The following is a 22,713-nucleotide window of genomic DNA, read 5'->3' on the forward strand; positions in this document are numbered from 1 at the left end:
GAGATCATTTCTGGGTTTTTCCCCTTATTTGTAGGCATATAATTTATAAAAGGGTAGCTTCCCCGCCATCAACCCTGCCCCCCTGCCGCCCTGAAAAGGTGGTTAATTGTGCTAACTCACCTGATAATAGGTGTTTTTGTAAGGCTTCTACTTTTTGCTACTGACACAAAGTAGAATTTTTTTTTTTAATGAATATATGCAGTTAAGAATGTCCTGACTCTAGAACTTCCCTCTTCCCTTATTTTGTAGAACAGAATGATTTCACTCCTGAATTACTTGATCACATGATCTTATATACAGGAAAATTCATGCTAGAGGTTTATTTTGAAAATAGCACATGGGTATTGGAAAGGGCACTGATTGGTGATATCAGGTGTCTTGGCTTCTATCACTGAATGTTCCTGGACGAAGTGATCTCATCAAATACCTCCTACCTCTGAAATTCCATGCCACTGCATATTTTAACATAGGAAAATTAGAAATCTTCACTACATTCTTACATTCTTTAACCCCTATCCACTTTCCCTTTCAGCACTGAACTGAGAAGATGTCCCTGTATGATGACCTGGGAGTAGAGACCAGTGACTCAAAAACAGAAGGCTGGTCCAAAAACTTCAAACTCCTGCAGTCTCAGCTCCAGGTGAAGAAGGCAGCTCTCACTCAGGCCAAGGTGAGAGAAGCTGAGCCCACCTGTGAGGAAAGAGTCCCGGCAGGTGCCTGCCGAGGCGTGAGAGCCACTCCTCTACCTCTGTGTTAAATGTGTAGGGCTCATGTGTTGCAGGGTAGGGAGGCTGGGGCAGAGAGGGAGAGAAATAGGAGCTGAAGGTCATTTCACATCTCCTGGAAATAGAACTGTTTGAGCGAATCAGGATGAGGAAAAGAGTACTCTCGATTTCCAGCAGTGATGCTGGTTTTCAAACTTCAGTATGTCCAAGCATAGGGTTTTTTCAGTGTATTATTTCATATGAAAATTTAACAGCGGCCAATCTTTCTGTAAACCTTTTTACAAAAATCGAGGTTTGTGTTGTAAGGAAAAGGAACTAGTATATGGCTATCGTAGTAATTGAATTAAAAGGCTGATGTTTTAAGATTGTTTCTCTCATATCTGACAGGTTTGTTGCAGAGACCAAAAAAAAAGCTTTGTTACAAGTAATCTGAATTTTGATTTGAAGCCTCAGTACACTTTTCTTGGTTTTTGATGATTTTAGAGCCAGAGGACAAAACAAAGTACAGTCCTTGCTCCAGTAATCGACCTAAAGCGAGGCGGCTCTTCAGATGAGCGGCAGATCGTGGACACTCCACCACACGTGGCTGCAGGCCTCAAGGTACACCCCCCGCCCCCAACACACGCACACACCCCTGGGTGGGCTCTCCTGCTTTCCAGGCTGCACTTTACACACGTCACTCTGAGCACACCTCCTCTGTAGGCCTTGCAGTCTAGTCAGGATCATGTTCAGTTTAATTTTTGCTCTGGCTTTATCAACTTTAAAACAGTTAAATCTGTTTAAAGCTCAGTAGTTAATCAGAAATTGGAGGTGGGCGAAAAGAAAAACAAACGACTTAAGAACTTAAACGCTTGGTGTCCTTGTCCTCCCGCATCTTCTGTCTCCCCCCTTGCGCTTCTCACTTAAGGTGCTGCGGTGTCCGCCTGTGTCAGAGCGCAGGGCCCCACGCTCAGCCAGTGGCTCCCCTGCGCTCCCCTGTGCGGCAGGCGCTGAAGCTCTCGGGGGGCTTTCCTGGCCAGAGGAGCTGATCCTTCCGCCGTCTGGTAGTCTGGCAAGAGGGAAAACCACTTGGTTCCCCACAAGGGAACTTTTCTGAGGATTCTTAGTCATTTAACATTTTTTCCCACAAATTCGTCACCTAATTTTTTCTTGCTGCATCTAATCAAGAACTGGTTAATCATCTTCTGTTATTGTATATTGACTCCAGAACCTAATATCACCCCCAGATTTAATCAGTAAACATTTTCCTTCTTGCTACATAGCCAATTTTTAGTTGTAAAGTATTCCCATCAGGTAAGTGTATGGTGATTTACACACCCATTTCCTAACTGTAGGACCAGTAAACCTTTTAGGGAGCACCTTTTCAGAGAGCTTTCTGTGCATTTAAAATTTTCTTAGGATAGATTTCCAGAGGTGACTTTAGGAGATCATTCCCTTTCCTGGACAGTTTATTTATTGCCAGGTTGTCCCTGGCAGAGTTGTATCCCCTGCAACGTGTGAGCGTTTGAGTTTTTCCACCCTCTGCAGTGGGTATTAACTGTCAATCTGTTAAAATGAAGCAAGCCCTTTATTCTTTATGGCATTTAGAGCAGGATGGCTCATTGTTGAACTTAGCAGGGTTCACACAGTAAAAGTTGTTTGCTGTCAGATTTTAAATGACAGAGAATTAACCTTCATGCTGACAGTTTGTTCTCTGAGTTGGAACTTTGTGATGGCAGTGGTAAATAAATTGAGTTGCTGATTGTTAGCTTCTCTTGTCTTAATAACTGAATGGAAATGTTGTTCAGGTGCTTTTGTGTTTTAGAAATGTCTTTTATTTGCCTACAAATGAATACCTTCCCTTTGGGAGCCTTGCAGTAAATAGATTTGTGTCAGATTTCCAATGATAGGGCCTGGGAGGTGATTACAGTTATTTTTCTAATTTTGTTTATTCAACAAATCAAAGTGATTTTTTATTTTTAATTGTAAGGAGACCATGAAGTGTTTGTTTTATCAATATGATGAGAAAATGTCATCCACATTGTAATTCAGTGCACAGTGTAATCCAGGAATTGTTAGATTTAGATCCATTGATACTGAGCATAAGCTCTCTGTGTCATGCCTGTTTTGTGTTCATATGTAAAATACATTTTACAAACAGCCATCCTGCCTTTGGCAGTGCTGGGCACGCTTCTCCTGACAGTTCCAGAGTGGGAGCTTAGGGACCTTGACCTGCACTCATTTGGGTGTCTGTGGGGACCAGGAAAGGCATCGTATTTTTACAGACAATAAGGGGGTGTCATGCTAGAGAAACAAACAGAAGAAAGTACGAAGATGTAGGAACCTGAGACCATGCAGTGGGTCAGGGCTTACGAGAACCACTGAGATCAAGACCACCAGCCCAGGGCAAAGCCCCCTTTTCATCTTGGGTTTCTAGTGCACTGTTTGCCTTTTGTTCTTTTTCTCTCAAAGAGCAGTTTGTAAATGTACGAAAGAGAAATGCAAAAACCTGAGTTAGTGGACTTTAAAAAATGAACCATGTTGTGAAGGGAATTACATGCCCTGTTCAGACTCAGGGTCTGAGATGCAGCGGCCTCAGGAGGTTGTGGACTCCAGAGCATTCAGAGCCCAGGAAGCAGCTTTCTACTTTTCTTTCCTCTTTTTTTTTGAGAGTCTTAATATGTCATGTCTCCATGTAATCAAAATCTGAGATTATTATATTAAATGACTGCAAGAACATGTTATTCATGACTTGTTTTGTATTTTAAGTTTTTATATATATATAAAAATAGAAGTATTCTATATTTACTCTGAAAAGTCAAATTTATTGCTTAAAATTTTGGGTGATGGCAGCTTTTTTTAAGAAAATGCTGTAGGGTGTTTATGGAATTGATCCTGAACTGAGAGGTGAACTCCCGTGCTCTGCTGCTCCTGGGCTGGGTGCCTGAACAGGCCAAGTCTCCTAGCCTCCTCGGGCATCTGCTCCCTCATCTGTGAACAGAAGTGGACAGGTGGTCCTCGGGGCCCTGCATGGTCCTTGACCTTAATTCTGTGAATAAAACTCCAAGACAGAGGGTGATACTTACTTTGGCATTTTCCCTTCCTCAGGACCCTGTTCCCAGCGGGTTTTCTGCAGGAGAAGTTTTGATCCCCTTAGCTGATGAATATGATCCCATGTTTCCTAACGATTATGAGAAAGTAGTGAAGCGCCAAAGAGAGGAGCGACAGAGGCAGCGGGAGCTGGAAAGACAGAAGGAAATAGAAGAGAGAGAGAAGTAAGGCCTCGTGCAAGTGTGGGATGGGGTTATGTTTGAAATGTTCATTCAGATGTTATGAGAACTTTAGTGCTGTCTGTGGACTGAGTGGGTTTTGTGGTTGGTCTGAACAGTCCTCAGGAGTCAGACTGTTGTTAAGAGTGTGTGGTTGTTACATCCCATCATGGAAACAAACTCCAGAGCAAGTTCAAGTACACACGCAGAAAACTTAGAACATGCATTTTGAGTGAGTTTTTAGAAAAATAGCTTACAAACTGATGTTGAATAATAGGTTTTGCTTTTTTCCCCCTATGTTCTGACTCTACTAGAGTCATACTGCTTAAAATACTTAAAATGTTTTTCTCACCTTTTACTATTTTTGAGCCAGATAGAGTTTTTAAGAACTCATAACATCTTTTATGTTTTTCGAAAGTATGGGTAACAGATTTATTTGCATTTCTTCTTTTAAAAATGCTGAGTATTAATTTTTAAATGATTATATAAAACATTAATATACTATTTCTCATTATTTATTGACTTATTTCATGAAGTGAAAGCATGCTCTAGAGAATCGAAATTATTTCATTAACTCTTACCTGTGTTGATTCGCTTTAGTGTTGAAAGAGGTAAAATATCAAGGAAACTTTTTTCTTGCTATTTATATGCATATACTTGTTAAATTTGTTCAGTTTATCTTCTGGATTTTTCTCACTTGTCATATGTTGGCTGCTTTAGTCTTTAATCAGTTGTTTGCATATCCCCGATGCCCCCCTAAAGTCAAGGTGACATCCTTGGGTTCACATATCTGAATTGTTCCTTCTGTTATCACAGGAGGCGTAAAGACAGACATGAAGCTAGTGGGTTTTCCAGGCGACCCGATCCAGATTCTGATGAGGATGAAGATTATGAGCGAGAGAGGAGGAAAAGAAGTAATGCCTGAGCATGGGTGTCCTGTTTTAGATGTGCAGTTCTGCCCTTTCCTTCTGCATTCAGTTTGATAACTAGTTCAGCTGCAGTGATTTGGGTAGTTTCCTGTCTGGAATCTCGGCAGAAGCCCACATCTGTATGGGGTTTCCCTTTGTTGTGTTCACAGATGGTCTCCCTAACATTCACGTTGTGGACCTTGGAGCACGCCTTAAGCTGCATGCCTGTGCTCACCCCTGTCCGTAGCACAGCTGTGTCCACCTGCTCTCTGTCCGTCTGCACTCTGATTCACAGCACTGAGTGGAGAGTCTGCACTCGTGTTCAGAACCCTTGCCACCCACATGCATGGCTGGGCTTCCCTGGACGCTGGCTTCTGGCAGACTCGCCAGCGGGGCAGGGAGACGGTGTGAGCTGGTGCTCTGTCGGGCCGCCTCCATCTCTGAAGCCTTACAGGCGGCATTGTCGTGTGAGAGCCAGGTGCTTGGTGACCACTAGATAGCTAAGCACTGTCCATTCTGAGAGAACGGCTGCATCACATGTGGTTGCCGCCTGTACACTGATTGTGGGCAATTTCTTTGTGAAACATTTCATGCTGGTGCAGCATGGCTTTGTAATTGGTTTCTTTAATTTACATTGTACCATTTTTTGGAGTGTCTCATTGGTGATTAAGTTACAATGCATATGTTAGGGCTTTTCTCTGGTGGAAAATCCCTGTGTTCCCTGTTCTTGTTTCCCCTCTGGTTGTCTGATGGCAAACGGAGTCCGCTTTGGTTTGTTTGTGTCCACCGTTCTCTGTCTAGGAAATGTGAACAAGAACGACGACAGCACAAAGCAGACTGTGACCAGAAGTACCCACACGCCCCAGCAGTGATACCTGCTTGTGTACTTTTAACCCTGGTTTCAAGCACTGAACTCTTGAGGTGTTAGCGAGAGGGTGGAGTAGTGTGCCTTCCTGCCTCTTCCTTTGGGGTAGGGGTGCGATTCAGCGGGCCCGGGCTGACTCCTTCCTCCTCACTCAGCCCTTGCTCAGCGGAATGTCTGTTTTGCAGGTATGGGCGGAGCTGCCATTGCACCTCCCACGTCTCTTGTGGAGAAGGACAAAGAGTGTAAGTACCTGTTTCTTCCCTCTTCTCTTCAGATACACGTCTTTAACCCAGTCTTGGGAAGCCTTAGCTGGAATCAGCCAGGCGCCTGGGTGCAGGGAAAAGGCCCCCAAACTCTCCTCACTCTAGCCCTCAGCCAAGAGCACCTTCCACCCCTTATGCTTCAGGAATTTTTATGCCAGTCTCTAGGGGTTTTCTGCAGCAAGATGCTTTTTTGTTTGTTGTTAAAAATAATTCATTTTGTTTTCTCTAACATTTCATATTTGGAGTTAGGTTAAAACAAATAGTAGCTCAGTTGGCAAGTTCTGTGCTCAGTGATCTCAGTTCAGTTCAGGTGCTCAGTCGTGTCCCACTCTGCAGCCCCATGGACTGCAGCACGCCAGGCTTCCCTGTCCATCACCACCTCCCAGAGTTCATTCAAACTGTGTCCATTGAGTCAGTGATGCCATCCAACCATCTCATCGTCTGTCATCCCCTTCTCCTCCCACCTTCATTCTTTCCTAGCATCAGGGTCTTTTCCATTGAGTCAGCTCTTCGCATCAGGTGGCCAAAGTATTGGGGTTTCAGCTTCAACATCAGTCCTTCCAGTGAACACTCAGGACTGATCTCCTCTAGGATGGACTGGCTGGATCTCCTTGCAGTCCAGGGGACGCTCCACAGCTCTGTGACCCAGGAGCTGTTAAATTTGCGACCCTCCACAAGGTGGCAGCGCGTTCCCGAGTTAGGTCCCTCAGTCACAGGGTGTGTGCATTTACTCAGGTTCCCAGAAGTCGTCTCCAGGGATCGGCTCTCAGATTGGGGATTGGAACTGGACTTTGATGCATCTTCTAGTTCATTTTCCTGCTCTCTGTGTTGGAGCATGCCGAAACTATCCCGAGAAAATGTAACCATCCTCCAAGTTTTTAAGTACCTATTGCTCTATGAATGTTACCTTTTTATTAAGAAGATAATAGAGGAAAAAAAAAATTAATAATGAAAATACCTGACAAACCATAAACCCCAACTGAAACCAGTCTCTGGGAGTGGAGCCCAAGCATCTGGAGCTCTCTGAGCTTCCTTGCTGATTCTGTTGCACAGCTGGGGTTGCATTTCACTGAACTGGCATGTGGTCCCTGACCTCAGAGACCTTTGTTGTATGCTGGCATAAGGAGGCACAAAAAATAAAATCCTGTTTCCTGTCATCCAACAGTACCCCGAGACTTCCCTTATGAAGAGGATTCACGACCTCGCTCACAGTCTTCCAAAGCTGCTATCCCTCCCCCAGTGTACGAGGAACAAGACAGACCCCGATCCCCAACCGGCCCTGGCAACTCCTTCCTCGCCAACATGGGGTAATGGTCCGGGCACTTGCGCCTCGGCGGGTGCAGGGAGGGTGGGACTCTAGAGGGGCAGGAGTGGTGTGGTCAGACCTTCCAGTGGATGCAGCGTGTTTGGAGATGAAGGCTTTAGCGGGTTTACAAGGAGAGCTTGGCACGCTCAGTCACACCAATCAAGGCTTGAGTCACTGGGAGGGTATTGCAGCACCACCCTGTTAAAAACTTTTGTTACAAGTCTTCTATCAGAAGTGTTGAGTGATTAGGATGCTGAACATTATATTCTCTAGGTAGGAACAGTTTCTGATTGTTATCTATATTTGTTTTCAGAACATTTGCAAATAAATAGCTCATACGAATTAGACCTGACTTACACTATGTCCAAAAGATGAATGACATCCTTTTTTTTCTTGATAAAATGACCTTTGCTTTAAGGTCATGAGTCTATTATACTTTTGGTATAAAAACTTTTAATTATTCTACTTATAATTAAAAGTTTGTTTGCCAGTGTTTGAAAATCAGTTTTAAGGTTGACTTCGGGTGGGGCTTGTGGGGTTTTTTTTGGACTTGCTGGATTTGGCATGTGTTTTGGTTAAGAGAGTGTTGTGTATTGTTTATTCCGCTAGCGCTCTGGGGGGTGGCAGTGGAGCAGCATTGCGCTGAGGCCTTTGCTCTCTGTCCTCTAGAAGGAGGGCTCCTCTGGTGGAGAGGCTGTCCCTGCAGAGGCCTCTCTGGTCTGCCCTTGCCTATGTGAGTGCTTAGATTCTGCCTTCGCTCCTTCAGGGCTGGGCTGGCCAGAGCTGAGGAGCGGGCCAGGGTTCACACGCTGTGAGAGGATTTGGAGTTCTCATCTTGATACCTGTCTTCTTGACCTGTGCTGTTCTCTGGGGGCTCCTGGCCACTCAGGGCTCTTGAATTAATTCAACGTGAATAGAATTCAGCATATATTTCTTTCCTCACGCTAGTCTCGAGTGCTCAGTAGCCACACAAAGCTCACAGCTACTGCCCTGGGCGGTGCAGACAGAGGATGTTCCCCTCGTTGGAGAGAAGCCTGTTGGGCTGCCCTGGAGTGTACTGAAGGGGCACAGGCGTGACATCACTGGGGGCTGGTTTTGTTTTTTTTGCTAGTGAAAAAAATTACCTTATTACTGGCAAGAGAAAGGTATTAAATCTTTATGCCTAAAGAAGGTACAGTATAGTACAGTTATCAGTCTTCAGTCTTTTTAGCCCTGGAACAACTTGTTCAAATGAAATATTTAAGGAAATTACGTATGTGAAAAATGTAGGTAAGGTCCGTCTAGTCCAGGCTATGGTTTTTCCAGTGGTCATGTATGGATGTGAGAGTTGGACTGTGAAGAAAGCTGAGTGCTGAAGAATTGATGCTTTTGAACTGTGGTGTTAGAGAAGACTCTTGAGAGTCCCTTGGACTGCAAGGAGATCCAGCCAGTCCATCCTAAAGGAGACCAGTCCTGGGTGTTCATTGGAAGCACTGATGGTGAAGCGGAAGCTCCAATACTTTGGCCACCTCATGCGAAGAGTTGACTCATTGGAAAAGACTCTGATACTGGGAGGGATTGGGGGCAGGAGGAGAAGGGGACGACAGAGGATGAGATGGCTGAATGGCATCACTGACTCGATGGACATGAGTTTGGGTAAACTCTGGGAGTTGGTGATGGACAGGGAGGCCTGGTGTGCTGTGATTCATGGGGTCGCAAAGAGTCGGACACGACTGAGCGACTGAACTGAACGGAACAGTTCGGGTTGAAGCAGGGCTTTGGGGTTCAGGCCCTAAGAAGCAGTGGTCAGTGCCCCTGAGGCTCCTCCCTGTGCAGTTTGAAAGCTATCACTAATGAGAGGAAGAGCAGTGGACCAAGAATTCAGAGCTGCGGGTTTCAGTTTCAGTCCTACTGTTAATACCAACATGTGGTGTCTTGCTTTGCTGTCAGTCAGCCTTAAGCGAGGCAGCCACCGTGGGCCCCAGTTTCTTTATTTCCATCTGTTAAACACATAGTCCTTAAGCATCCTTCATTTATGAAGCCAGTCATTGGAAACTCCTCTGTACTCCTTAGAAAAATGCAGTCATCTTCATTACATGAGACTGCACTTAGTTTTTGCCAGGATTACTTAAGTTGGTTATGAGCCTGTAGCAGAGCAGGTACGGGGCACCCAGGAGGTCTGGTGTTTTCTAACAGAAAATGCAGTTCCCTGGGGAGCTCTGACCAGAGGCTCTAGTGTTTCCTTCACCTCGGAGGTAATCTCAGTGCACCCAGGATTTCAGCATCCACTTTTTAATCTGTCTTCTGAACATCCCACAACTTCTGTCTCATAGCCCGTTAGTAGATAAATGACATCATCAACGCCCTTGTGGAATCTACATTCTCTCCTCCCGGAAGGAGATTACTGTGATGTAAAATCCAGTCTGTGCTGTAGCTGATGGCCCAAGTACAGGGACCTTTCTCCTTTTCCTCCTCGCAGGGGCACGGTAGCACATAAAATCATGCAGAAGTACGGCTTCCGGGAAGGCCAGGGTCTCGGGAAGCATGAGCAGGGTCTGAGTACAGCGCTGTCGGTGGAGAAGACCAGCAAGCGGGGCGGCAAGATCATCGTGGGCGATGCCACCGAGAAAGGTGGGCCTCCCCTCGGGCAAGGCTCCTGGGGGTGTGGGCGGGGGCAGGCCATTCTGAATGAGAGAATTCCTCATCCTGATGCCTTCCAGCTCTGGGTGGTGGAAACAGTTCTGAGGCCCATCTTTACAAATAGTTCAAGACCGACAGAACGCCTGTGGGAGGAAAAGAAGACGAGAGGCTTTGGCAGAAATGAACAGGACTCCAGAAATCCTGTCGTGCCTGCTTCTCCTCGGGAAAGAGCCTTGTTATACTGATAGAACCGTTACTGTGTTTTTATAGCAACGCAGAGCCATACACAGTATATCAGTGATTCTTTCTGCTGTATCTCTATTCTGTAAGGGTTGTCTGCTTTTTGCTTTTTTCTGCCCTTTCATCCTAATTTTCTTACTGACTGCTCTGTAAAACTAGCATTATTTTGCAGTCTTCTGGTAGATGATGCCTACTTGGTGTTTTATTTTCATTTGATTGTTACAGTCTGTTCTGTAGTGAGGGCGTACTGGAATGAGTCAGACATGATTTAGCACTTCAAGCAGGAGAACTCAGTAGTTTTGAATCAGTCTTAGCTGAATGCTTTTTCCTGAAGAAGGAGGAGAACTTTCCTGCCAGGCATGTTGACGTCGAGCTTGAGGAAGCAGCACTAAGCCTCACAGGCTGGAACCAGAAACCAGCAGTCAGCCCAGTCTGGGCAGGTATCTGACACTGGTCAGCTCACGGCTGGCTGATGAGCTGCTCGTTCACACTGGGCTCACGACCTCTGACCACTGCCTGAGTCAAGACTCGCTTCTGAGGGTGGTGATCACTGCGCCCTGTTGGCCCTTTAGGAAGTGAGCTAAGCAAAAATGCACCTGAGGATATTAAAAAGTTCTAGAATTTATGGTAAAAATTACACCAAAGCAAAGTGATGCTTTCGGATAGGAAAGGCTGCATCTTTGCTCAGAGACTGTGTAGATGCTGGCTCTAGGACATAGAGAGTGGGGATTGGTGTTCAAAGTAAATTGCTCGTTGTAACTTAGACTTGGTGCCCTGACACTTCTGTCTGGATGATGTTTTCTTACAGACGCAGCCAAGAAGTCAGATTCAAACCCATTAACTGAAATACTGAAGTGTCCTACCAAAGTGGTCCTACTCAGGGTAAGGAGCTGAGGGAGGAGCCCTGTTTGCCCTGTGTCCCTCCCCCCACCCTGTCCCTGCAGGCAGTCAGCCCAGCTGATGATGGGACAGCTGAAGCGGACTGAAGGTGGTAATTGTGGGAAGACTCCTTGGAAGACTGGTTTTTAGATTCCTTTTCACTAGTGTTTCTTTGCTAAACATTAGTATTTAAGACTACAGTGAGAAATTACTTTAAAATGTTTGAAGTTGTCAGAAATTCAGCTTGGTTTATGTATTCTGGTGCTTGCCCAGTTGCTCTGGTAACTCTTATTGAAGCCTAATGTATATTTTTTAATTTTTTTAAAAAAACTAACCTACTTCAGGATATTTCAGGAATGAAAATTTTCTTTGAGTCATTTGGGTTTGGAAACATTTGCCATCTTGGAAAAAAGTTACTTATACATCTCTTTGACATAGTTGTCAATTATACTCAGTACTGGATTTATATGTTTATTTTTGTTTCTAGAACATGGTTGGTGCAGGAGAGGTGGATGAAGACTTGGAAGTAGAAACCAAGGAAGAGTGTGAGAAATATGGCAAAGTTGGAAAATGTGTGATATTTGAAGTAAGAGAGATTTCTTTGTTTATAACCCAAGTTATGATTGATAGGTCACAAAGCATTTTCTGTAAATAGAGGATGCATTGTAAGTAACGTACTGTCTTACTTTAGAAGGTGACATGTGTTGGTTAGTTATACTGCTTTTACTCAGTTATTGCAATTTCAGATATTAGCATAAGAAGAACTTCAAATTTTATTTGGTGAAGAGACATTTCATTTTGTGACTGACGTTTAGACTTGATGACAGTGGGCTCAGTAGTTTAGTGACGGGGCGTCACATGTGCCTTGGGCTTCCTTCTTTTGGCAGGTATTTTATGTAGTGCCTCCCACGTACCGGTACTGACTGCCCTGGGGTCGGGGAGGGGCCTCCTGTGCTCTCAGTGACACGCTCAGTTGAAGAAACATGAAGTTAGAGAGTGTTCAGTTGCTAGACTCAACACTGACTTACAAGTACAGGAATTTGAGAGAAGGATTAGATCAGTACCAAATAGTTGGAGGAAGCTTTGTGAACAGTATCAGATGTGAGCGGAGCTTTGGACTGTGTGGGTAGGATTTGGGTAGGAGGGAATGGGCGTTCACATAGGGTCATGGCTTCTGGAGACTGGGGAGGGCTGCACGGTGGTGGGTGTGGTGGGGATTAGCGGGAGTTGTGCTTACACAGTGCAGCGGGGCCTAGAAAGCTTAACAGAGGAACTCAGCCTGGTATAAGAGACAGCATACAGATGTTTTATTTTAGTTCCTGCTCACCTCAGCTTCTCCTCCATGCTGGGTTGCGTCTGTTGCCTGCATAATTATCTGTTTATGTGTCTGATGGCATAGGACCTGCAGAGGTCTTGTTTAGCTGCCTTTTGCTGGCACTTAGCACACAGCCTGTCCAAAAAAAAGACGTTCGGTGAATTTTGATGACGAGTAAATTACACTTAACTGGAAAAGGAAGATGGCAACCCATCCCAGTATTCTTGCCTGGCAAATCCTATGGACAGAGGAGCCTGGTGGGCTACCGTCCATGAGATCGCAAAGAGTTGGACACAACTGAGTGCGCACATGCACACACAAACGCAAATTACACTTAAGTCTTTGGCATTTGAGCACTGCTTATTTGTAATTGGAACACTCACTCTGACAAACATCATTTATGGAGGAAAACTCACAGTCCGTGACATCTCTGATGATATCTTTACTTACTATACTCTGTTTCTTTTCCAGATTCCTGGTGCCCCTGATGATGAAGCAGTACGAATATTTTTAGAATTCGAGAGGGTTGAGTCAGCAATTAAAGGTAAGCTGTACAGCTAATGATGAAGAATTAAAAAGTTGAACTTGTGGTCTTAATATTTTGAAGACATATTGTTGTAATGTCTCGTGGAATTCCTGCCTTAACTAACTGTCTTTTTGTTTGTCTTTTAGCTGTTGTTGATCTGAATGGGAGGTATTTTGGTGGACGGGTGGTCAAAGCATGTTTCTACAATTTGGATAAATTCAGGGTCCTGGATTTGGCAGAACAAGTTTGATTTTAAAAACTAGAGCCTGAATCATCTCCAGCGGTCCTTCAGCGAGCTGCAGACTGAGCAGAGAAAAGGCGTCAGGGGCCTTCATGGCTGTGGGTGCAGAGACTCTGTAAGACTTCTAAGATATATGTTGACTGATCCCTTTTTTATTTTGTGGTTTTTTAATATAGTATAAAAATCCTTTTAAAAAAACAAACAAAAAGCAATCTGTGTGCCTCTCTGGTTGTTTCTCTTTTTTATTACCACTTCTGAGGTGATTACATTTTTGGCTAGGATTTCATGATAATTCTCAAGTGCTTCAGTGATACAGCATTTCTTGCACTTAAAAAAAAGTCTAGAAAGTTTTGGTGAGGTAGTGTTCCCCTTTTCTTTCTTTTTTTGATTTCTTTTAATAAAACCTGCAAGTTACTAAACTAGAGCTTCATAATTCTGTAATAAAGTATCATCTTGGCAGTCTGCCTAAGGTGGAAACCTCTGCTTTCTCTAACAGAGAAATTCTTATTGACTCCAGTTATAGAAAAAGCTCTTTACAACCTAAACTAAGGTTGAAGAATCTTGAGCCTACCATGACCTGTTTGGATGAATCATTTTCAGTTAAGCTAAGTCAGACTCTAGAGAATGTGATGGATTTAGGACCATTTGGGTATAGAAATCATGAATATAGCATTTATTTTCAGATTGAAGTCTCGTCTTTAGCGTAGCTCAGCAGTGACAGGTTCACTCAGAACCTCATGGGTGCATTGAAAATGTGTGCCCGATAATGTTGTAGAAGTGGTGATTCCCTGGGGTCATGTTTCTACTGGCAAAATTTGCAGTCCTGTTAGTTCTCATATGTAATTTTTAAATGGATAAAATTCCGCCACATCAGCTATTTAAACTGTACTCCCAATTAATACAATTCTGGAATTGTGAAAACGTGTACCATCGAAGTACCGTGGTGTATGTGGCTTAAATGTTTAGCAGGACTGCAAGACCAAACAAATAATAATATTTGGCCCGAGCAGGAAGTGTTTCCAGAGTCTGCCTGCCTGTATCCTGCGCCTTGCTTACCCGAATATTGCATGTGACTTAACCTGAAGCTGCGGCTGGGGCCATGCGCCATGCTGTCTCTTCAGGTCCTTTCATCGTGACAGTGTGTGTGACTCTGCGTGGGGGGAAAGTAGCCAGCGTTTCTTTGCATCCATGGACTTGGTTTGGAGACATAAGGAATATTTTGACCCTTTTTAAAAAAGGATTTTCTCATGTTTTTATTTAACATAAAATAAAAGAATAACATTTTCTCTTTTGTGGTATTATTTTACTGAGTTAAAGTGAATTAAGACTGCTTCTGAGAAGAAAGTGCACATACTCTATGAAGTAAATTTGAGTTGAGGAACAAAAGGTGAAAGAACTACATAGTTAGACATTTTGTAGGACCTGAGAGTCAGCAGCCAGCCTCACACTTGGCTCTGGATACCCATGACAGAGTTGGGCTTGGGCTTACAAGGGCTGAGATGTGCTCATGCTAGGCACTCGTTATGACAGCTTAGCTTAATTTGGGTGAACCCTGTGGTCTTGAAAGTATACGTTCCAGCCCCCTTTGACAGCTCATTACTATTGAGCTTTATGATAACATCATTGTTGAGGTGTCTTTTCCCAGCATTCTTACCATCAACCAGAGAAATGCCAGTGCTTCATTAAGATTTCTATTAGCATGGGTAAAATTTAGTGACTATCCCCCCAATCGATTACAGTAATCAGCTAGTGCATTACTGGCAATGAATTTCCTGTATTAGAATAATTTAAAAATCTTACACAAGGTAGTGCTTGAGAAATGTGAAATTAATTTTCAATATTAATTAAGATTCAAATCAGTGTCAATGGAAAGTTTCCAGTGTAAGTTGAAAATGAATGAAGCTCCAGTATAAGTAGAAAGCCTCAACATCAGACATTTGTCTTCGTGGGCCTGCCTCTGATCTGAAAGTCCTTCCTGGCTTTGCGGGTCCCCCTGCGTTCACTTGCCTCCCTGAGGTAGAGACTCCGAGTGTGCTCTCCCAGCCTGTCTGCGAGCCCGTCGAGGCAGGAGAATGGCTCTCGGCTCTTTCCGTCAGCCGTCCTCAGCTGGTGCAGGTAGGCCCAGTGTTGTCTAGCCTTGGGGGCAGAGATCTGTCTTGAGACAGGGCCTCTTGTGTGTCAGGGCAGTCTTTGGAGCAGTTTGTAGCTGTGATTTCTTTATGTAAAGCCTCCAGGCGTGAATGGAGCTGGTCTGGAGATTGCATTTGCTGTCTAGGTTTTGTTTTTCTCGTAAGTGCTTTTTCTGCTTAAACCAGTCAGAGTGAGTGCACTCACTTGTAACCAAGAATAAGTCGATTCCTGGAACTGAAAGTGACAGATCTTAAAAGACGGAGGAGGGAGGGCCTACTGTCCTAGGTTAGTGGGTGAATTGATGGACTTAGTTGTTTAGTAGCAAAACATTCTGCCAAACTGTTACTGTTCTTTAAGGTCCTGACTGAACTGGTGTTGACTGAAGGACAGGGAATCTGCTGGGTGTGGCTGTGCTGGTCGTCTGCTGAGGCAGTTGTGGTGGTGCCAGGCCTCGTGGGGTCACTGTGTGTGTCGACTAGGTGGCTCTGCTCAAAACAGAAGTGAGTGATCATACCCACTTCTTAGGGTTGTCAGGAAGGCTAAGCAAGCCATACATGGGGAGCTGCAGAGCTCTGTGCGAGAGCTGGACAGTCAGACTGACAGGAGCTGATTGGAAAGCAGGGTGAAGAAGAAAGTATGGCCTTGCCAAGAGAAGCTTTCCCAGACTCTGGCTTGCAGTCCAAGTTGGTTGAGAGTTGCATGCTTAGAGTCCTGCTGGTTTGGGAAAATCTACCAGAACAGCTTCAGCCAAGAGCCCAGCAGCTGGCAGCCTTCGCAGTTGAGACTAGAGAAATAGGGTTAAAGGCATTCTTTCCCACTTCAAGCGATGGTTTGAATTGCCCCAAGACACTGGCCACTGAGGTCCAGGAGGAACTGGACAGCCCAGGATCAGCTGCTGTAAGACAGAGCACTTGGACGAGCGCTTGTCCAGGGAAGCCCTTGCTTGCTCAGGCAGGCCTGGGGCGTGAGGTCTCTCCTGGTCCTCTCCAGCCATGGCGTGTTGGGTCTGTGTCCAGGGCAGCTGGCCTCGCTCTCTAGCAGATGCTGCGGCACAGAGGCCACGTCTGCCCCGAGAAGACGCCTCAGCCCGAGACTGCATTGAAGTCGACTGCAAGAGGCTGGAGTCCCCTTCCTCAGCCCAGGGTGAGTGCTGTTAAGCCAGCGTGGGAGGATGGACGTGTGCTTTGTGGGGAGCCAGAAAGGTCGGCTGTGGCAGACACTGTCCAGCACAGCACCTGTTCCCAAGCTCCTCCCATTCTTAGGCTTCTGTTTTAAAGGCCAAGAGACTGAACTTCTAATGTGGAACTAGGGGTGGCCCCATGTTTGGCCAGTGAGCTGTAAGTGGCAGTTGAGGTAGTTTTAGAAATGCTTTTCATGTTTCCAGTTAAACCAGGACAGCCCTTCACTGAACTTGAGGCCAACATGCTAAGCATGGTGGGGAGGGGAGTCCTGGTCACAGGAAGCGAGGGGCTGCCACAGTCCTGGGTGCAGGTCTCGTGGGGGAAAACAGAGGGAACCCCTGGACCCGTGGGCTCTCAGCTGCTTGCAGGCAGAGTCACCTCTTGCTGATAGTTTGTCTTGTGTCCCAAAATGTGTGTGATATGTTCAAAAGCTGGGGGAAATTACTTTGTAGACAATTAAAAACTAGTGAGTATAAAACCTCACAGACTTACTTTCTTATAGTCTGCCTTCTTAGTCATCCATACCTAAAGGAGAATTCAGTTCTTCATTGTGTTTCAACAAGCATTTCTTTGTGAGTTGCTATGTATATATTGCTAATTGCTTTTAGCACTGAGAATGAAAAAGATGAACAAGGGAATAATACTTTCAAAGAGTTCATAGTTTATTTTAGAGAAGCAAAAGCAAGGTGAAAGGTGAAACAGGCTAACGTGAGAGATGTCCCTTGACTGAGCTCTTTGGGGTCAGTGGCACTTTATCTCCAGTCCCAGCGTCTGGCACGCACAAGGTGGACAATAAATGAGCAGTGAGTCCACTGCCTGCGTGTCGAGTACCGAGGTCACAGATGACTGAGCGCTCAGTTAGGTGTGGTTAGGTGCAGCATGGCCATAAACATGAGGGGATGTGTGCTGGGGCTGAAGGCAGAGCAGGCTTTGCCCTGGGGAGAGGCGAGGTGGCTGCTTTCCAGGCAGAACTGCAGGGGAGGGACGGAGGAGGGACAGTGCGACCCCACCTGTCTTCGCTGCGGCCTGCTGACCCAAGGCTAGTTCTGATGGCACGTCCCTGCTCAAGAGTATTCCCTCCACCACCCCCGCCATGGTTTTTAGAATAAATTTTTCATTTTAGATGTACACTTTACCGTGACAGTAGCAGAGTTCCCTTCTGCACCCCTCGCTTCCCCTGTTAATGACACCCTACCTCAGTGTGGCACGTTTGTCACAATTAATGAGCTGCATATACACATACACATCACATACACACAAACATATACATATACACATTAGCATATACTTGTAGAACACATAGTATTAGCGTGTTATGTACTTTACTCAGATTTCTCTAGTTTTCAGCTGAAGTCCTTTTTCTGTTTTGGGATCCCGTTCAGGATTCCTCATTACGTTTAGTAGTTTTATCTTCTTAGGCTCCTCTTGGTTGTGACTGTTCCTCAGACTCTGCTTGTTTTTTGATGACTTTGACAGTTTTGAGTACTGGTCAGGTGTTTCATAGATCACCCCTCAAATGGGATTTGTTGACTGTTTGTCCTCATGGTTAAGGCTGGGGCGATGTTTCAGGGAGAGGAAGGGAGGTGGAGTGCGTTCCCATCACTTTATGTCGGGGTGCACACTGTGAACAGGACTTGTCCTGATGATGTTTTTTCATCACCTGGCTGAGGTTGTGCTTGCCAGGCCTCCCCACTGTGAAGTGACTCCTTTCTTTCCTTTGCTCCTCTGGAGGAAAGTTGCTGTGCCCAGCCCACGCTTCAGGAGCAGGAGTGTTCCATCTCCTTAGAGTGGAGTAGCTTTTTTGAGCTCTGCAAGGAAGATTTCCTGTTACTTTATATCAGTATGAGCACATGGATATTACACTTTGGGTTATAATCCAGTAGTCCTTTGTGGTGTTGCTCACATGGTTCAGCCTTGGCTATTGGAAGCTCTTGTGGTTGGCACCTGTACCCCTGTGGCTTTGACATCCCTTTGCTGGATGGTGTTTGTTTTTATTTCTTTAGCACTTCCTCACTTTCTAGAATTGCAAGATCTTCCAGGCTCATCTTGTCTACTTCCTGCCCCAGTCCTAGATTCAGCCATGGTTCCTTTATTAAAGAGTGGGGTTAGGATCCATAATCTGGGCATCAGGTGTGCTTTTTGCTATTGGGATGTCACTGTGACTTGGCCCTCTCAGCTGATAGAGCAAGGAAGTATATATGGATGGATATGTAACCATGTGTATGTGTATTAAGGTGAACACAAGTTCATACTCATGTCTGATCTGGCCATTCTAGCCTCCTCCACTTGCTCAGCTGAAACCCCCCACTGCCATGGGGAGAAGCTCCCACTTCTGCCATCTACTCAGTGGTTCAGTTCCAGTATACACATGCAGCACTTTGAGAATTGTTAGTCCATGCCCTTGTGGGAAACAGCCCTATCAACCGGAGTCCAGTGCTCTGTGCACTGTTTATCATGCCCTTAGCCTACAGACTCCCATGTGTTTCCAAAGTTACTTAGCACTGTTTCCCGGTCCCCGCCTTCAGCAGTACTGTTTTATGTATTTGTAATACATTTAGATTTATTTGCCACATTCTACTTTTCATCCTAGGATCACCCAGCCTGTTAAATGAGTTATTAAACATGTATATACATTAAGGCTTACTCTTCAGGCTGTGAAGTTTTATGGATTCTGACAAATGCTTAATATTTTGTGTTCACCATCACAGTATCACACAGAATGGTTTCACTGCCCTGAAAAACATGCCCTGTGCTGCACTTCCTCAGATTTCTCCCTCCCCGATCCCTGGCAGCTACTGCCCTGTTTCTTGTCTCCTTACTTTCGCCCTTTCCAGAAGATCATGTCATGAAATCGTATGGTGCGCAGCCTTGTCAGACTGGCCACTGGCCCTCCTTCAGGCAGCGTGGTGTATGCCAGTCATCCGGGGGTTTCTGCCCCTGGATAGCTCCTTTTATTCCGTTACCCGGATGTCCCAGTTTGTTTGTCCGCTCCCCTGCTGAAGGACACCTTCCAGGTCTGGGCGACCGGGGATCAGTGAATAACGGCACGCGTGTTAGTGTGCAGGTTTTCACGCACATAAGTTTGTCTGCTCGTGTGAAGCTGGATTGCATGGCAGGCTGTTCAGTTTTGCCTCCCCTGGACCCGCACACTCTCCCTGGGCTGACTACTTTTGTGACTCATAAAAGCATTCTCAAATCTCGCCCTTCTTCAGGGGAAAAATGTGAAACCCTTAAATTTGAACTCCCCCTGCTGCTCCCAGCGCCCCTCCTCTTCCTTCTTTTCACAGCGGACTTCTCACAGAGTCACCTGCCCTCTGCTGCCACCTCCTTCCTTTTATCACCACCTCAGTTCAGCCCACACTCTGGGAACGGGGGCTGTGACTGTTACAAAATAGACCTCTGTTTTCACCAGGCTTCCTCTTGGCCACTCTGCTGCAGATCGCCGTGTGCCACGTCTCACGGGATCTGCTCCGTCCTCTTCTTTGACCTTTTATGGCATCTGACACCATTAGCCACTCCTTCTTGAGGTCGGTGACCACTCTTCCTGTTAGTGTTTTCCTTTCTCTTACCCTTCATCCTCTTCCTAGGTGTTCTTAGCTCCTCTCCTGGCCTGGAGTTTCTTCTGTGTCTGACACACATTTTTATCACCACCAGGCCTCATTGTGAAACTTCAGGTCTGTACCAAAATACCTGTTATGTGACCCCTTTCCATCCCAAACACGTGTCCTGAACTCTGCTCACTTTTCCCCTTTCAGGCTGGCCAGGGTCTCTTAATTTGGGGAAAGCAATGCCCAAGTCAGAAGCCGAGGCACCATCCTAGGTCCCTGCCTTCCCCTTGTGCCCAGCCCAGTCTGTCACTGAGACCTGTGGATTCTGTTTCTCATCTTTCGCATTAACCTGGAGGAGCTCCTTGATCTCAGATCCTCATCATCTCTTGCCTGTAATAGACCCTGGTCTCCAGCTAGACTCCCTGCTCTAATCCACTTCTCTCATCTCCCAAAGCAGTGCCCCAGCTGTTCATGTTACCCCCGTGTATTAGAGTCTGTGACCGTTCTCCATAGCCACGTCTATGCTCCGTAAGTGAATAAACTGGGGAGTTCACCCTACCCCATGTTTACGCTTCCCCCGCCGCACCTTCACCTTCAGTTCCAACAGTAGAAACACTGGCTGGGTTTTTGCTTACGTTCTTCCCTCTGCCTGGAGTACTGGACCTTTCCCCTAGTCTTCCATCAATTATCTTGCCCCTAGCAGATTGCTACTCATGCACCAGAGGCGTATAGTGGAAAACAACCATCCTCTACTCTGTACCTCTCATGCAGTCACTACTTTTAACTGTTTCATTTGGTGGCTTCTGGCCTCTGACTCCTTGTTTCCAAATACACCCTCATGAAGCTTTCCCCCACCAGCCACACACACATTGCCCGCCTTCTTCATCCTTCTCTCCCGGAGCAGGAATCTAAGGCCAGTAGTCTGAACTCAGTCTCCACCTCCCTAATTCCCACTACAACCCAAGGAGTAAATCCAGAAAGGATGACATTGGCTCAGGGAAGCAGGGGACCTGACAGAGGAGAGAGGGAAAGCTGTCCCAGGATGAGGGGAAGGAAGGCTTGGCCCAGGAACCGTGATGTGCAGACAGCCTGGAGAGCTCAGGCCCCCAGGAGCGGGAGGAGCAGGGCTCTCAGACCCGTGTCTCCCCGGGGGAAATGGAATGGACTTACTACAAACTTGACTCCCTTCCAGGAAAAAGTTGACTCAGTTAAGTCCAGGAAAAGTTGTATAACAATGAAAATTAGTCACTGTACACGGTTGACTCTACTGAGAGCAATATACAGAATGTCTTAAAAATAGAAGTACTAATTTCTGACTTGTTTTTAATGTTTTATGACTAACTTGAAAGAATGAGCAGAGAGGGTTAGAAGGGGTGTTTGGAGGCTGGACTGTTTCGTAGCAAACGAAAGTCAGTGGATTACTAAAATTCTGTCTCTCCTGTATTGGATCTTTTTCTTGATATCCTCTCTATTTCAGATGGAGCTTATTCTCTAGTGGTTTCCTGAGAAAAGAGACTGGGGAGGTACATTTTTTTGAAGCTTTGCCTCTGAAAATATCTTTCTGTCATCATACTTCATTGGTAATTGACTAAATATAGACTTCTGAATTAAAGTCCATTTTCCCTCAGCATTTTGAAGGCACTGCCGCTCTGTTCTCTTCCTGCATTGCTGTCAAGAGAGGCAGTGCCATTCATGATGCTCTGTCTTCCTTCTCTGGAAGGTTTTGGAGCCGCTGTTCTCAAGTGTCATGACTGTGCATCTGACGTGTCTGTGTTCACACATGTGTTGGGTGTCGGAGACAGACTCTTTCAGCCTGGAATTCACGTCCTTTGAGTTCATACCCTGGAAATTCGTGATATCATTTTGCTTTGATAATTCCCTCCCCTTCCTTCATTGGGTCTCTTTCTGGACCTAATATTAGTTTGTTATGGAGCCCGTGTGGCTTCCAGTCCGCACCCCGCCGGCCCCAGACTGTGCAAAAAAGTGTCCACACTGCCAACATGCCCGGCATCAGTGGGCACAGAGTAGGTGCTCTAGTCTCTGTTTAATGAAGGAGTGACAACTTCTTTGAGCTCTGAACGTTTTTGGTGTGACTTTTGCACAATTATTCTTGACTTTTTCCCCCTTTGTATCAGCAAGTTAAGGTTTGTGGTGTTTTAAGGGAATTGATAATGTGTATCAATAAACCCAAAGGAAACTTTTTTTTTTGCTGTCTGTTCTAACTTCTGCCATCAGTAAAAGGGTTTATTATTTTTTTTAACTTTTTATTTTTTATTGGAGTCTAGTTGATTAACAATGCTGTGATAGTTTCAGGTGAACAGCAAAATGATTCAGTTATATCGGGTTGGCCAAAAAGTTTGTTTGGGTGTTCCCACAAGATGTTACGGAAGAACCTGAATGAACTTTTGCCAACCCAGTACGTGTGCATGTATCTATTGTTTTTCACATTCTTTTCCCAAGTAGGTTGTCATATAACACTGAGCGGAGTTCCCTGCGCTGTACAGTAGGTCCTTGTTGGTTATGTTTTAACTATAGCAGTTGTGCATGTCCATCCCCATCTAACTATGCCTCCCCCTACTTCCTAACCATAAATTCATTCTCTAAATCTGTGAGTCTGTTTGTTTTGTAAATAAGCTCATTTGCATCATTTAAAAGAGGGCTTCTATGCCTGAGGAGACACTCAAAGCATGGAAGTAATGTATCAGAGGTATTAAGGTAC

At 45.4% G+C, this 22,713-nt stretch overlaps 1 protein-coding gene across 1 annotated transcript; it reads left to right on the top strand.

Annotated features, from left to right (window-relative positions):
• The first annotated feature begins 547 nt into the window (after positions 1-547).
• Positions 548-14,325, top strand: RBM17 (RNA binding motif protein 17). Its single transcript, XM_068987052.1, has 11 exons — positions 548-670; positions 1,209-1,325; positions 3,813-3,979; positions 4,790-4,887; positions 5,932-5,988; positions 7,175-7,316; positions 9,774-9,925; positions 10,983-11,056; positions 11,541-11,639; positions 12,840-12,912; positions 13,041-14,325. Exons 1-11 carry the CDS (start codon positions 548-550, stop codon positions 13,142-13,144), a joined length of 1,206 nt encoding a protein of 401 aa, XP_068843153.1. The 3' UTR covers positions 13,145-14,325.
• Positions 14,326-22,713: the final 8,388 nt, after the last annotated feature.

This window comes from Capricornis sumatraensis, chromosome 15, assembly GCF_032405125.1.
Source record: "Capricornis sumatraensis isolate serow.1 chromosome 15, serow.2, whole genome shotgun sequence".
Taxonomy (NCBI): domain Eukaryota; kingdom Metazoa; phylum Chordata; class Mammalia; order Artiodactyla; family Bovidae; genus Capricornis; species Capricornis sumatraensis.